The sequence below is a fragment of the Onychostoma macrolepis genome, unplaced genomic scaffold, assembly GCF_012432095.1.
Source record: "Onychostoma macrolepis isolate SWU-2019 unplaced genomic scaffold, ASM1243209v1 Scaffold1, whole genome shotgun sequence".
Classification (NCBI taxonomy): domain Eukaryota; kingdom Metazoa; phylum Chordata; class Actinopteri; order Cypriniformes; family Cyprinidae; genus Onychostoma; species Onychostoma macrolepis.
Window position 1 is genome coordinate 73,459 of NW_026704597.1, and position 16,325 is coordinate 89,783.

The 16,325-nt window shown below is 49.7% G+C and overlaps 1 protein-coding gene across 1 annotated transcript in view; it reads left to right on the plus strand.

Moving 5' to 3' along the window:
* The window catches only part of LOC131535017 (uncharacterized), a 46,241-nt gene that overhangs the window by 8,729 nt on the left and 21,187 nt on the right, over positions 1-16,325 (plus strand). The window contains exon 8 of the mRNA XM_058768153.1: positions 954-1,127. Coding sequence (XP_058624136.1) covers positions 954-1,127 — 174 coding nt within the window. The remainder of the gene's footprint in view (positions 1-953; positions 1,128-16,325) is intronic.

Below are 16,325 nucleotides of genomic sequence, written 5' to 3' on the forward strand. Positions count from 1 at the left end.
TCAGCTGTTGCTATTACATAAAACTAAGAGTCAGTTGCTCACAAACACTATTTTGCTAACTTGCATGAAATAGCAGAGTAAGAATCTAGAATGGGAATTGGAGACTGATATCGAGCAGCTCTTTGGTTGTGTCAAACAGGAATGGCACAGGTGAGACAATATCATGATATTGCAGCCCTACCCTGTAATAAGTTTCTGATTTTTGTCAATTTATGTACTTTTATGTCAGCTATTTACATTATTCAATTATTGTAATTAAACAGTTTGTGTAAATAAACATAACTGCCATGTCAGATGTGGCTTCTGTTCCATGTTTGCAGTTTAAGGGTGGTTTTATTTTGATAAAATTTTATTGGTAACAGTCTGTAGTTGTAACGTGGGCCAGAGAGTTAGTCTACTCGGAGAAAATAGAAGGTTGGGGGAAAAGAATGAAAACTCGAGGCAGTCGGCTAGTTGTTCTGCGAGCCTTTATAGTAGTTTCGTCATCGGCATACTCGTCTCCCACACATGTAAAACACTCTGGTTCCGTCACAACAAAGGGATGAACACGTTAATGCAATACACAGCGGTAGAGCAACCATCTCTCTTCACTGCTTACTCTCTCTGTACGTGCGCGCATACAACACCATACGTGCATACGTACCGCAGCAACACACAACAAAAAAAGTTCTCTTAAAGGCACATTGACATTGGTATTTTAGGAACAGTATATTAGTGGCTGTTACACAGTCTTTCTACAGTCTAGATTTATTTGAAGTAATTTGTTAAATTTAAGTATTTTCCATACATAAATAAATGTAATTTCATGGGGAATAAAGGATCTTTTGTCATTTTTATCCTTTGCTTGATCATTGTCTTCAGGGGCTTTGGTTATTTTGCTGTAGGCTGTAAGTGATTTGATGACGTGATAGGAAACTGTAATGACTACAATGTTACTCTTTAATATTCTCTAGACTTTCAAACTGCAGTATCACTGAAGAAAGTTATAAAGCTCTGGCTTCAGCACTGAGATCAAACCCTTCACACCTGATAGAGCTGGATCTCACAGGAAATGATCCTGGACAATCAGGAGTCAAGCAGCTCAATGATTTACTACAGGATCCAAACTGTCAACTGAAGACACTGAGGTGAGTGTTCTTAAAGGGGTCCTATCATGCTTTTTCACTTTTTGAATTTTAGTCAGTGTATGTTTGGGCATAAAATGATCTACAAAGTTACAAATCTCAAAGTACACTCCAAAGGGAGATATTTTGTTTAAAAAAAATCCCTTTTCAAGAACTACAGCGAACGGCTCGTTTAGACTACAAAGTTGTTTTCCTGTATTTGTGACATCACAAATTGTAAATCCCGCCTACGGAAATTTGAATGGTTGGCGGGTGAGATGCTTGGTTGAGCACTGCACGTTTCAAAGTCGAAACCCAGTGCGGGTGTTTTTATATCACTGTATTTCTGATGGAAACCAACTATTTTCAGAAAATTTTGGATGTCATTTTCATTTCATCTTGCATGTAATGTCTGATAAAGCAGCGTTTGTCAGCGGAGCTCTGCATACAGCGTTACCAGGGAAACCTGGCTCTCTTCCGCTCCAACAGCGCCTCGCCAATCACAACGCACTGGGACAGCTAACCAATCACAACACATTTCATTTTTCGGAAGGTGGGCCTTCATCAAACCCGGAACTAATCGAGCCGTTTCCCAGCCGGCATTTCAACGTTGATTCACCGGTTAATCAACATCGGGTACCATGGTTGAATCAATCTTGGATTATGTTTCGATATTTCAAATTGGATCAACGTTGATATTGTGATGTTGTTTCACCGTTGAAATCGCTACGTTGCTTCACCGTCTTACCTACAGCGTTGGTGAATTAAGGTCGTTCTGTAGACGTTGGATTAACGTTGAATTATGTGTTGATTTTGCAAATTGAATCAACGTTGATAACACGACGTTGTTTCACCGTCGTACTTTCAACATGAGTGAATACACAACTGTACGTTCAATTATGGCGCTTTTCCACTGCGTGGTACGACTCGGCTCGGCACGGTTCAGAACGGCACGGCTCAGTTCGGCTCGGTTTGCGTTTCCACTGCAGTTTAGTACTGCTTTAGAGTGGGCGGGATTATTCACGTGTCGTTATAGTCGCGCCGCCTCTACTGCCGCGACTCCTGAAAAACTTTTTCATTCTGCGTCGCTCCATCACGCTCTCGCTGGATCCGCTCCTCGGCTATCAACGAGAGGACAGTCTGTACTTCCTCGACTGACAATGAAACAGACGTTTTTTGGTTGTTAAAAGAAAGGTGCGCTCATTCAAAACAGTCGCGTTTGATCCTTAGGTGGCTGTGCTGATTTAAATCTAGCGATTCTGTTGTGTCTCGTGCCACAAGTTCAATGACGCAGGCAGTGACGATTTTCTCCGGCCAATCAGTGATCAGCAGAGTTTACACGTCACGTTTTGGTAACGGTACGGTTCGCTTGGAACCTCGGCCGAGGTGGTACTAAAAAAAGTACCCGGTACCAGGTACTGTACCCAGTGGAAAACCCCCCAAAAGCGAGCCGTACTGAACTGTACCATGCCGTACCATGCAGTGGAAAAGCGCCATTAGAACCTGGTTTGCACTTAGATCAACACTTTACACATACATAAAGTTTAAAAATCAAATGGCTGGCAGCAATGGCTTTACAATCAACTTCAATAAACTACCACATGCTCAATATTGTAAAACAACCGTTTTATTTCGGAAACATACTGTATAAAACACATGAAAATAATCTTAAACTTTAGTTTGCAGTGTTTGTGCTTGGATGTATTGTTAAAAACCTGTAGAACTGGCAGCAATGGCTTTACAATCAACTTCAATAAACTACCACACGCTAAAAATTGTAAAACAGCAGTTTTATTTTGGAAACATACTGTATAAAACTGATGAAAATAATCCCAAACTTTAGCTTGCAGTGTTTGTGCTTGGATGTATTGTTAAAAACCTGTAAAATCCAAATACAACATTTAAAGTGTTTGTACCATAACATGCATATTTTGTGCTGCACTTGCAAGAGAAACCCTTGCACTTCGTTTGACTGAAACCAGTTGATCTTTTATTTTGGTGGAAATATATATATATATATATATATATAGTTTATTTGAAAACCTCTCGGGTTACGTATGTAACGTCTCGGTTACGTACGTAACCCTCGTTCCCTGATGGAGGAACGGAGGCGTTATGTCGTGACGACATAGGGGATTTACTTGGGAGCCCCAATCATCTCTGACTTAAGAGAAAACGCCAATGAATATTGGCTAGTGGATTTGCATACCTGCGCCACTCCCGTGCACACGGGTATAAATAAGCGGCAGGTGCATCCACTCATTAGGTTTTACGCTGAGGAGCCGAGAACGAGTCCCTGGCAACCAGCGATGGTTCAAGATTGTGGCATGGGGACATAACGTCTCCGTTCCTCCATCAGGGAACGAGGGTTACGTCACGTAACCGAGGCGTTCCCTATCTGTCGGTCACTATGAGTTATGTCGTGACGACATAGGGATCTTATGGAAAGCGCCACAACCTGAACCCCGTCACAACCTTGTGGCATGCAGATGCTGACAAGCGGCGTGACAGACAAATGCCATGCGAAAGGTCGCAACCTTCCCATCGCCCCAGCGCAAATTCGCTAACCTTGGTGCCCGCAGGGACCACTGAGTACATCGCTGCTGGAGATAGCCAAGCCGCTGTTCCTTTTCCCACAGAAGTCGGAAGGGACCTTCAATGAAAGATAGCTTCAAGTCTTTCCTATTTGTTGTTACAGCTTGGCAGTAACGATGGGGAAGCGAGCCTTCCAGAGAAGGGCGCTTTGGAGGCCACATCCTGCCCGAAGGGAGGTAAGATGTGGAGACACTGATATGGACTGACCCAGGCCTGGGGCAGTACTACATACGACTGGACCCTGGGGCAGATCCTACCTAGGGGTAGGGAAGAGAGCTGCCAACGGGGCCTGACAGAGGCTCTGTCAAAGGGAAGACACGGGTTTACCGTGAGGGAAACCTTACCGTGGTATAATACACATATGGGATTACCCGAAGGGAATCAAGCCATACGGACACCTAGCCCAGTACAGGGGCTGACCGGAGACCCGGGCGCGCTAACAAAATTACTGGGCCTGGCGTCAGACTGCACCGCCCAGTCTGACTGCCGGGGGAGCTGGAGGAACTCCACCAGGGTTCGCCGTCCGGGAAACTGAACTGGAGGAGAAAAATGGCACTCGTATCCCCGGGTGAGGGGGAATGGCACAGCAAGCGTGACACTGGCCAGCTCTTCCCGCCACTTACCTGTTACCCAACACGCGGGAAGAAACTGGCTCGACGCGAAGATTGTAAAATCTTGCGAAGGTATTCGTGTCGACCCAGCCCGCAGCTCTACAGATGTCCGCCAGAGAGGCGCCGTGCGCCAACACATAGCAGGACGCAACACTCCGTGTGGAGTGAGCCCTCACCCCCAGGGGGCACGGCTCGCCTTGGGATTGGTACGCCAAGGCGATGGCATCCACTATCCAGTGGTCCAACCTCTGCTTGGAGACAGCCTTCCCTTTCTGCTGACCTCCGTGGCAGACAAAGAGCTGCTCAGAGCTTCTAAAGCTCTGGGTGTGGTCCACGTATATGCGCAACGCTCCTACGGGACACAGCAACGCCAAGACTGGATCTGCCTCCTCCGAGGGCAGTGCTTGCAGGTTCACCACCTCATCGCGGAAGGGCGTGGTGGGAACCTTAGGCACGTATCCAGGCCGGGGTCTCAGGACAACGTGAGAGTAGACCGGCCCGAACACAAGGCACTCTTCGCTCACCGAAAATGCTTGGAGGTCCCCGACCCTCTTGATGGAAGTGAGTACGGTCAGGAGCGCTGTCTTAGCAGACAGGAACTTAAGCTCAACTGAGTCCAGCGGCTCAAAGGGACCCCTCTGAAGCCCAGCCAGGACAATAGAGAGATCCCAGGGGGCATCAGGGGTGGCCTAGGAGGTTCAACCTCCTGGCACCCCTCAGGAACCTCACGATGAGATCGTGCTTTCCCAGGGACCGGCCGTCCACTGCATCGTGATGGGCCGCAATAGCAGCCACATACACCTTCAAGGTGGAGGGTGACAGCCTACGCTCCAACCTTTCTTGCAGGAAAAAAAGTACTACTCCAATCGTGCATCTTCGGGGGTCTTCTCGGCGAGAAGAACACCAGTTCGCGAACAGACTCCACTTCAGTGCATAGGCTTGCCTTGTTGAAGGAGCTCTAGCCTGAGTGATGGTCTCTACCGCTCAAGTCTGCCGCCTTCCTCAGAGGAATGCGCCAGGGAAGAGCTGTCGCAAGGAGTATGAGTTCAGGAAACCAGGTCCGGGTGGGCCACTACGGCGCGACCAGCAGGACCTGCTCCTCGTCTTCCCTGACCTTGCACAGTGTCTGTGCAAGCAGGCTCACTGGGGGAAACGCATACTTGCGTAGAGCCCGAGACCAGCTGTGTGCCTGCCGAGGGGGGCCTCGGTCAGGGAGTAATACAGCTGGCAGTGGGAGGACTCGCGAGAAGCAAACAGGTCTACCTGAGCTTCCCCGAATCGACTCCAGATCAGCCGGATCATCTCGGAATGGAGTCGCCATTCTCCAGGGGAACGTGAGCTGTCGTGAGAACGCGTCGGCCGCACGATTGAGCTCCCCCGGAATATGAGCAGCACGCAGCGACTTGAGCCGCGTCTGACTCCAGAGGAGGAGATGGCGGGCGAGCTGTGACATGCGACGTGATCGTACACCTCCCAACCGGTTGATGTACGGACCAACACGTGCTTGCCGAACAGCAGTGGCCGGAACTGCCGCAAGGCCAGATGCACTGCCAACAACTCTAGGCAGTTGATGTGCCAAAGCAGTCGAGGCCCTGTCCAGGGCCCCGAGGCTGCCTGCCCGTTGCATGTAGCGCCCCAACCCGTACTGGAGGCATCCGTCGTGACAACGACATGCCGGGACACTTGTTCTAGGGGCACCCGGCCCGTAGAAAGGCAAGGTCCGTCCAGGGGCTGAAGGAACGGTGACACTCCTGTGTGATGTTCACACGAAGTGTACCGCGACGCCATGCCCACCTCGTGACTCGGGAGTGCAACCAGTGCTGAAGTGGTCTCATATGAAGCAACCCGAGCGGCGTGACTGCGGCTGCGGATGCCATATGCCCCAGGAGCCTCTGAAACTGTTTCAGAGGAACCACAGTCCTGCCTCTGAAGGAACTCAGGCAGTTCAGCACGGACTGGGCACGCTCGTTGGTGAGACGCGCCACCACACTCACCGAGTCTAACTCCATACTGAGAAAAGAGTTTCTCTGCACGAGGGAGAGCTTGCTCTTTTCCCAGTTGACCTGAAGCCCCAACTGGCTGAGTGCTGAAGCACTGGGACCCTGTGATCACACAACTGTTCTCGCACGCGGGCCATGCTCGAGATAGTTGAGGATCCTGATGCCCACTTCCGTGGCGGGGCAAGGCGCCCTCCGTGCCTTCACGAAGACACGGGGGACAGGGACAGCCGAAGGGAGGACCCTGTACTGCCATGCCCGACCCTCGAACACAAACTGTAGGAACGATCTGTGTCGCGGAAGGATCGAAACATGAAAGTAAGCGTCCTTCAGGTCGATCGCTGCAAACCAATCCTGGGGCTGGATGCATTTGATATGCGCCTGTTCATCAGCATCTTGAACGGGAGCCTGTGCATGGCCCGGTTTAAGACTTGCTGGTCCAGGATTGGTCGAAGACCACCGCCTTTCCTGGGTACGATGAAGTAAGGGCTGTAAAACCCTTGCCTCATCTCGGCTGGAGGGACCGGCTCGATTGCATCCTTTGCCAGGAGGACAGCAATCCTCGCGCAAGACAGGGCGTTCGAGCTACCACTGAAGTCTCGAGAACGGCGCTGGACTTGGGAGGTCGCCTGGCGAACTGAATTGCGTAGCCGAGTCGAATCATGCCCGTGAGCCAACGAGACGGGCTGGGCAGCATGAGCCACGCCTCCAGACGCCGTGCAAGTGGCTCCAACGGCACGATCGACGTACCTGCGGTGGTGCAGCGAAGGGAGTAGAGCTGGATGGTACAGAAGGCTGTGCGTTCTGAGGCATCCTCGAAACTCCCTGGGTCCCAGAGGGACTGGCTAGAGGTGCGTGGGGAGGCACTGCGTCCCTGAACCGCACTCTCTTGGCCGCTGGCAAGATGGGTCGTGGGCGAGTGAGGAGGCAACGATCGCACACTGTCGGCCCGTGGACCTGAAAACCCGGAGGAAAGGGAAATTGCTCTTTCTTTTGACAAAGTGGGGGCCGCTGGCCCTTGAGCCAGCGGCGGAATAGAACAAGAGAATTTCCACCCGGCCCTCCTCCAGGGGAAGGAGCGGTGCTGTCCCTGCCATCTCCTGAGAAAGAGCAGCTTCCCACATCACTGGGTTGCCCGTGTCAGGGCCGCTTTGTCGCCTATCTGGGTGATTAGGGGCCAACTGGGACACGGGGCGCCGCACTCCTGCGAGGCTCGACGCACCGCATATGGGACGATTCAGCACGGGCGGAGCAGCTCTGGAGGACGCGGAGGCGCCCACGGTGACAAGCAGACTGGGGCTTGCCCTGCGGCGGAGCGGTGCATCACGCCGGGGCAAGCTACTTACCTGTTACCCAATTGGCCTCGGTCTGCTTCTGTACTGCCGAGAACTGCTGGGCACAGTCCTCGACAGTGTCGCCGAACAGTCCAGCCTGGGAGACGAGAGCGGCGAACAGCGCACTGTCGACATCGCTCTTCTCAAGGCTGAGCCATAGATGGCCCTCTTGGACCCCAAGTGTGGACATCGCCTTCCCGAGGGACTGCGCTGTGACTTCCATCGCCCGAAGGGCACAGTCAGTCACAGAGCACAGTTCCTGCATCAACCTCGGGTTGGTACTACCCTCGTGCATTTTAATGCCTTGGCTGGTGTACTCGCAGGATAGCCATGGCATGCAGGGCAGAGGCAGCTTGGCCCGCAGCACTGTAAGCTTTGGCCGCGGGCGGCCGTCAGCCTACAGGCTTTGGACGGGAGACGAGACGATTCCTCCAAGTGGTGGCGCTTTGCGGGCACAAGTGCACCGCAAACACACTCTCCACCTGGGAAATGTCAACGTACCCCCTAGCTGCCCCGCCGTCGAGGGTAGCGAGGATGGGGGAGGCAGACGAGCCGCTTCTGGCCGTAAAAAGGGGCCATCCACGACTTCGTCAGCTCCCCATGCACTTCTGGGAAGAAAGGAACCGGGGCAGGGCGTGGTCGCGAGCCACGGCCCGTGCCGAGGAACCAATCATCTCACCGCGAGGGCTCAGAACTAGGAGGTGTGCACGTCCGGGAAAGCACGGCCGTCAACTCTGGGTCCGATTCGGCTGCGGCCGCGACTCCCGAGGGAGGCAGCCCCGCCGAATCTTCATCCTCAGAGAACGATTGCCCATCCCCCGATGCTGCGATCGACGTCTGATCCTCTATCGGCGCACCAAATGAAACGCTGGGCACGCCGTGAGACGGCACAGCAGAATCACCGGGGAGCCGCACAGAACAGCTGCTGCGGGAGGAGTGAGAAGTCCGTGGGGACTGGCCCGGCGGAAAGGCTCTCACTGTAACCCTCAGATCGCCCAGAGCACTAGCCGATGGTTCTCTGCTCGTGGCAGAGAAGCCAGTGCGGGTAGTGACAGAGGGAGCCCCTCCCATCCCCGTGAGGAGAGAGAGGCGCGATCGCAGCGCTGCCATGGTTACACGCTCGAGCGAGCGCATAAACCATCCACGAACGCAGCTTCAGCGCTGGATGCCCAGACACTGAAGACAACGATCGTGGCCGTGGATGGAGGATAGGAAGCGACCGCAACCAAGAGGACACGGCGGGAACGGCGTCTTTAAAAGACACGAACCGACCGTGATTTGCTCTTTTAGAAATCTGCTCTTTTAGTTGAAGTGCCCAGGGGAATCGCTGCAGACAGGGACACCGCTGTTCGCACCATAACGCCAACCAGAACAGCTTCCAGACAGATGATGAATGGCTCTTTGTGGAGATCAACACGTTCATCCACTCGGCTCCGAAGCAAAAATCTAATGAGTGGATGCACCTGCCGCCTATTTATACTCGTGTGCACGGGGAGTGGCGCAGGTATGCAAAATCCACTAGCCAATATTCATTGGCGTTTTCTCTTAAGTCAGAGATGATTGGGGCTCCCAAGTAAATCCCCTATGTCGTCACGACATAACGCGTAGTGACCAACAGATAGGGAACCCTCGTTCCCTGAAGGAGGGAACGGAGACGTCACATCGGGTGACCGACGAATTGGGATCTCGCTTAGAGAGACCAATCCACTTCGAGTGTAACTAAACGAGCCAATGCACATTGGCATGCGATTATTGCATCCAGCTGCCGCTGATCACAGCGTGAGTATAAGTAGGCAGCAGGTGCAGCGCATATTCAGGTTTTCGCTGAGGAGCCAAGCCGGTGACCCGGCCGCTCAGCGGTGGTACAGCAGCCGTGGCGACGGGACGTGACGTCTCCATTCCCTCCTTCAGGGAACGAGGGTTACATACGTAACCGAGACGTTCCCTTTCAGTCAGTCACTCCGAGTCACGTCGGGTGACCGACGAATTGGGATCCCTACCAAAGGGCCACGGATACTGCCCCTTCCAGTGTCTTGTGGAAGCCTCCTGCACCCCTACTTTTTGGCATAGGTCAGGGTTCACCACAAGAAGACCAGCTACTGTTGCTATGGCACTACCCATTCAGTAAGACTGGATAACACTGGGAAAACGTACCCGTTCCACTTGGAACAGGAACGCTGCGGAAGCCCAGCCTTCCCAAAGGAGGTTCAGAAGCACTTACACATATAACAACCATTTAGGTGAATATGGAAGATTAGAGGTGACTGTAGCCTCTTGGGTAATGGCAGGAAGTCTGCCGGGGAAACACGGGCTCTGAAGCTATACCGTGGACTTACACATATGGGATCCAATTAGGTCTCTACATATGGAACCCAGCCCTCTACCGGTTCTCACGGATTCATCGAGTGAGGGCCTGGCGCCAGACATTCCGCCACGTCTGGCTACCGAGGGGACGGAGGAGCTCGACAGGGTCTACCAGCGGACTCTCTGGAGCAGTTTTAGCAAGCCGACCCGAAACCGGAGCCTCTCAGTGCTTCTACCCGTTTGAGGTGAGAACAGAGGAGGAAACCGGTTCCACACGGAGGCTATAGAATCTAGCGAACGTGTTAGGGGTCGCCCAGCCCGCAGCTCTACAAATGTCTGCCAGCGAGGCGCCACGAGCCAGTGCCCAGGAGGATGCAACACCTCTAGTAGAGTGAGCTCTCAACCTGAACGGGCAGGGCACAACCTGTGCCTGATAAGCCAGGGTGATGGCGTCCACTATCCAGTGGGCCATCCTCTGCTTAGAGATGGCATTCCCCTTCTGCCGGCCTCCGTGACAAACAAAGAGCTGGTCTGAGGTCCTGAAGCTTTGCGTCCTGTCAACGTAGCATCTCAATGCCCAGACGGGACAAAGCAAAGCTAGGGCTGGGTCTGCCTCCTCCAAGGGCAGCGCTTGCAGGCTCACCACCTGGTCCCTGAAGGGAGTAGTGGGAACCTTGGGCACATAGCCAGGCCGGGGCCTCAGGGTTACCTGGGAGTCCGCTGGCCCAAACTCTAGGCACGAATCGTCAACCGAAATTGCATGCAGGTCCCCTACCCTCTTGATGGAGGCCAATGCAAACAGGAGCAGAGTCTTCATTGAAAGAAACTTCAGCTCGACTGTCTGCAAAGGCTCGAATGGGCCCTTCTGTAGTGCTCTGAGCACTAGAGACAGGTCCCAAGAGGGTATAGAGGGGGGCCGTTGGGGATTTAACCTTCTCGCCCCCCTAAGGAACCTGACGACCAAGTCATGCTTCCCCACCGACTTCCCTTCTACGGGGTCGTGGTTAGCAGCAATCGCAGCCACATAGACTTTAAGGGTGGAGGGAGACAGCCTTCGCTCTAACCGTTGCTGCAAGAAGGACAGCACGACTCTGATCGGGCACTTCCGGGGGTCTTCTTGGTGAGAAGAACACCATTCGACGAACAGGTTCCACTTCAAGGCGTAAGCATGTCTTGTAGACGGTGCTCTCGCCGAAGTGATGGAGTCAACTACCTCCTGGGGTAGGTCACCTAGAACCTCCGCGTCCTGTCCAGGGACCAGACATGAAGTTTCCAGAGATCTGGACGCGGGTGCCATAAGGTGCCCCGTCTCTGAGTCAGTAGATCCTTCCTCAGAGGAATCTGCCAAGGAGGGGCTGTCACGAGGAGCATCAGTTCCGGGAACCAAGTCCGAGTGGGCCAGTACAGCACCACGAGCAGGACCTGCTCCTCGTCCTCCCTGATCTTGCACAGTGTCTGTGTGAGAAGGCTCACTGGGGGAAACGCATACTTGCGAAGGCCGTGCAGACGAGCACGTGCTTGCCTCGTAAGCGCTTCTTGAGACGATTCAAGGCCAGGCGTACTGCCAGCAACTCTAGGCAAACTCTAGCAAACCCCCGACACTGCATGCCCATCGAACGTGGCCCCCCAGCCGGTGGTGGAGGCATCCGTGTAAACCACAGCATGCCTGGAGACCTGTTCCAGGGTCACTCCTGCCCGGAGAAACGAGAGGTCTGACCACGGGGTGAAGGTTTGGCGGCAGGCCGGTGTGACTCAGACCCGGTGAGTGCCGCGTTGCCACGCCCACCTCGGGACTCGGCCATGGAGCCAGTGTTGAAGCGGTCTCATATGAAGCAGCCCCAGCGGTGTGACTGCCGCTGCAGCTGCCATATGCCCCAGAAGCCTCTGAAATTGTTTCAGTAGGACCGCCGTCCTGCTCTTGAACGTATTCAAGCAGTTAACACCGACTGAGCACGTTCCTGTGTGCGGCGTGCTGTCTGGTTGACCGAATCCAACTCCATACCGAGAAAAGAGATCCTCTGCGTTGGGAAGAGTTTGCTCTTTTCCCAGTTGACCCGAAGGCCCAACTGGCTGAGGTGCCAGAGCACCAAGTCCCTGTGTTCGCACAACTGAGACTGAGCCAGTATGAGCCAGTCGTTGAGATAGTTGAGAATGCGAATGCCCTGTTCTCTTTAACTTTCGTGAAGACACGGGGCGACAGGGACAGCCCGAAGGGCAGGACCTTGTACTGATATGCCTGTCCCTCGAACGCAAACCGCAGGAATGGCCTGTTGCGCGGAAGGATCGACACATGGAAGTACGCGTCATTCAGGTCGATCGCTGCAAACCAATCTGGGACGGACGCACCCGAAGATGCGTTTCTGCGTGAGTATCTTGAACAGAAGTTTGTGAAGGGCCCTGTTCAAGACACGCAGATCCAAGATTGGTCTCAACTCACCACCAGTGTTGCCAAACCCCTCCCTCAGAAAATCTCTAGAACCACCCACAAAAGTCTCCATTTTTCACAAAAAGTCGTCAAATATGAAAAGAAAGTAAATACAGGTAAAATTGGTAAAGGAAAGTAAATATATACTTTACAATGACAGTACAATTTTATGACAGTATAAAAAATATAACAAAAGTATAAAAAATTCTGAAGTGAAATTTAGGAAATGCTTTCTTGTAACTCTGCACGACACATTTGAATCAGTAAATTCTTCCTGTGATCTGCAAGCACATGATGGAAATGATGTAAAGACACACAATGTTGGGCATTTGTTTCATGTGTCACCAAAGTGCATCCCTGTCCTGCTCAAATACAACAGATAAGAGATATTATGATTCTCCAAAAACAAAACCTTTATTCATACAAATTTATTTCAGTCAACACACTCTATTATACGGTGGCCGAGAGATCTCAACGTGCTGCAAATAGGAAAAAAAACCACCTGCATTTTAAGAAAACAACTTCATCAATTTGACAACACATGCGCTGCAAATGCTCACAACACAAGAAACGCAAATACAATTCTTTATTTGGTTATGTTGTGAGCATTTGCAGTGCGTTTCTTTATTTGTTTGTGTTGTGAGCATTTGCAGCACCTGCTGTCAAACTGATGAAGATATGTTCTTGATTTGCTGGTGCTTTTTCTATTTGCATGTGTTTTATACTGCAAAGTGCAAAATACTGCATCCCAGCACACATGACATGATGATGCACTGTCTCTCAGTATCTGGTTGACATGATTGTGCATTAATTGTGGTATAACATTTGTGTCTGTGGTTAAAACAAGGTGTTCATGCACTGAGTAGTTGGTGCCCCAATGTAATCATAATTTTTCATATTTGTTCTCCGCCATCTTGAAGCTTATAATGAAATGGTGGTGCGTGTCATCATATCTGAATGGCAAGTGTACTGATGCATGTTCACTGCACACTGTGCACAGACTCATTGGCATGATTGAGAGTAAATGTGGGAGGTCACGGGCCTACGGCAAGGTGTGGCCAAGTAAAAAAAAAAAAAATCTCCAAAAAATCGCTATTTGTATTTAAATATAGCTAAAATAGCTCCTTGTCGCAAAAAATCAATAAAAGTCGCAGCAACAATGAGAAAGTAGCTAAATTTGGTGACAAAATCCCCAAATTGGCAACACTGCTCACCACCTTTCTTGGGTACAATGAGGTAAGGGCTGTAAAACCCCGTCCTCATATCGGCTGGAGGGCCGGCTCTATCGCATCCTTCGCCAGTAGGACTGTGATCTCTGCACGCAAGACAGGACCATCTGCCGCCTTCACTGAAGTGAAGTGGACGCCCCTGAACTTGGGAAGACGCCGGGCGAACTGATTCGCATAGCCGAGTCTGATGGTCTGAAGGAGCCAGCGAGACGGACATCCTTTATCATGTACATAAGTATCTTGAGTCAATTTTGTTGTTTTTCCGAGAAAATAATGGGTCGTCTCAACCGTAACTTCGAAAAGCGTTACTGCGTTCTCCCATTGTTTAGCCGCGCGTCAAAATGAAGTTATGGTGCCGGCTTGGAGTTATACGGTGTTCTGCCTTTTTTTTTACTGTCCATTAAAGTCTGACGCATTTCAATTACGGTGTAGACAAACGAATTAGATTGCGATCTACCAAACAAAGCATACTCCATATAACAAAGCACTGTAAAGACTAGACACCTTGGCAGCAATACATAATCGTGAATAACCTTTAAATAATTTTTTTGTTGCTGTTGTTTTTTTGTTTTTGTAATGCAGATTATTCACCAGGCTGTCACATCTAGTTGGATGCATGTCTACTTGAATGCCGTATCATGTAGCATGATCAATTATAAAATCAGTAGCCTAATAGTTCGCAATTAAATCTATATCCTTTTCTTGTAACCCGATAAAATCAATCCATGGCGCTGAACGTCGTCGGAGATGTTTAATCCACAAGCATTTCTGAGCATGCCTGCTTAATTGCTGACGTTCACATAAATCCACAAGTCCTTCTTTTAGGTTAGGCTATTTCATTCAAGTCAATATAAGCAATTATGCTTTTTGTCTTCTTGTTACGGTCAAAAAAAAAAAAATTATAATAATACAGATTACTATATGCAGTAGTCTATATGAGATAGCCCATGATCACTAGATTTTATACAGGTGTTACTATAACGATTTTGTAAATGGTGATCAGCAACCAAATATTGATAATGTGGAAGTTACTGTCTTTTGCCTTGGTGTGACTTCTCACTTTTTGCAGACAATGCAAAGGCAGAGTACATTAACTTCAAAATAGGGATAAAAATCAAGTTTGAGCTTACAATTTTTTAATGTAGATAATTTCCATTACTAAAACATCTAATTGCCAAATTTACAGTGTCCTACCTACAGTATAATTAATTTGGCTGGACAAGTAAACAACTTTAAAGTCATTTTTCTCAGTTTCACACTCTAGCGAGTTAAGGTCTTTTGCCTTTGTAGGGCAGTATAGGTCACCGGATGGTGGCAGGGGATCCTGAAGACCGGATGCTGGACGAGCACTCTTATATGAGTAAAGCTTTTTAGTGATTGCATTAGTCTGTACTGCCACCTGCTGGTAAAACTTAATACAACACATGCAGCTTTAACTCGCATGACGATGATCAGTGACGATTTTATAGACCTTTTCCCTCCAAAGACGCCTAGAAATGTTTGGTCGTGATGTAAAATTATGCCAGGGAAGGACATGGTTTTTGAAAAACTAAAAAATAATAAAGAAAAATGATACACATTTAATTGGGGACACTTAATTTCTAGCGATTATCATCGATTTGATTGCACAGATACTATTTAAACTAAACTGAGCTAGACAATTACATCTCTGAATTCAATAATGAAATGCCTTTAACTGAAAATTGATAAAATTGAGTGTTTAATCTTATCATTATACATTACTGACACTCTATCCTCCAATTTGATACTGTTAAGTGCTTTGACACAATCTATGTTGTTAAAAGCGCTATATAAATAAAGGTGACATAATTTCCACACAGTAAATAGCAAAATGATTTATAATTATTTCATTGTTTAGATAATCATCGTTCTAAATGTACAACCAGATTTCCGGTAATGTAGGGACATTTTTTAAAATTTGAATAAAATGAAAACTAAAAGAATTTCAAATCACATGAGCCAATATTTTATTCACAACAGAACATAGATAACATAACAAAAGTTTAAACTGAGAAATTTTACAATTTTATGCACAAAATGAGCCCATTTCAAATTTGATGCCTGCTGCAGGTCTCAAAATAGTTGGGACGGGGGCATGGTGTAGCATCTCCTCTTCTTTTCAAAACAGTTTGAAGACATCTGGGCATCGAGGTTATGAGTTTCTGGAGTTGGCTAGCGGGAGCGGGGAAGTCAGCTGAGCAGAGGGGTCTTGATCCGCTGCGAGGCGTTTCTACGGTGAGCAGACTTGATTCTCGTAGATCAGCGAAGGTTGTCATCGTTGCTGAAGGAGAAGAAATCTGAGGATCCTATGGCGAAATGCCCCCTTATATAGATGCCCTGCCCATTCTGGCGGACTTCATCACCATAGTCTCGTGCAGCTCCGCTGCCAAGCCATTGGTTCGTTTCTAAAGCACTGCACAAACCAATGGCCGTGCAGTTACACTGCGTTATTAAAAAAGGATTCAGTCATCAGAGAAAAAGGAGTTTTCCCCCATAATGAGTGTAGTATCCAAGTACGAGTGTAGTATTGAGTGTAGTATCAAAAGGGAACTAAAGTGTTACCCAGCGTCATTATTACCCCACTAGTGGGAAATGTCATGTAGCTTTTTAAGTTTCCAAACTATTTTACTGATAACATTGTCAGAGCCGTTTGTGCAGATGTGTGTCTGTATGTACGTGTGTGCGTCTATATAGGAGTGAGAGCGG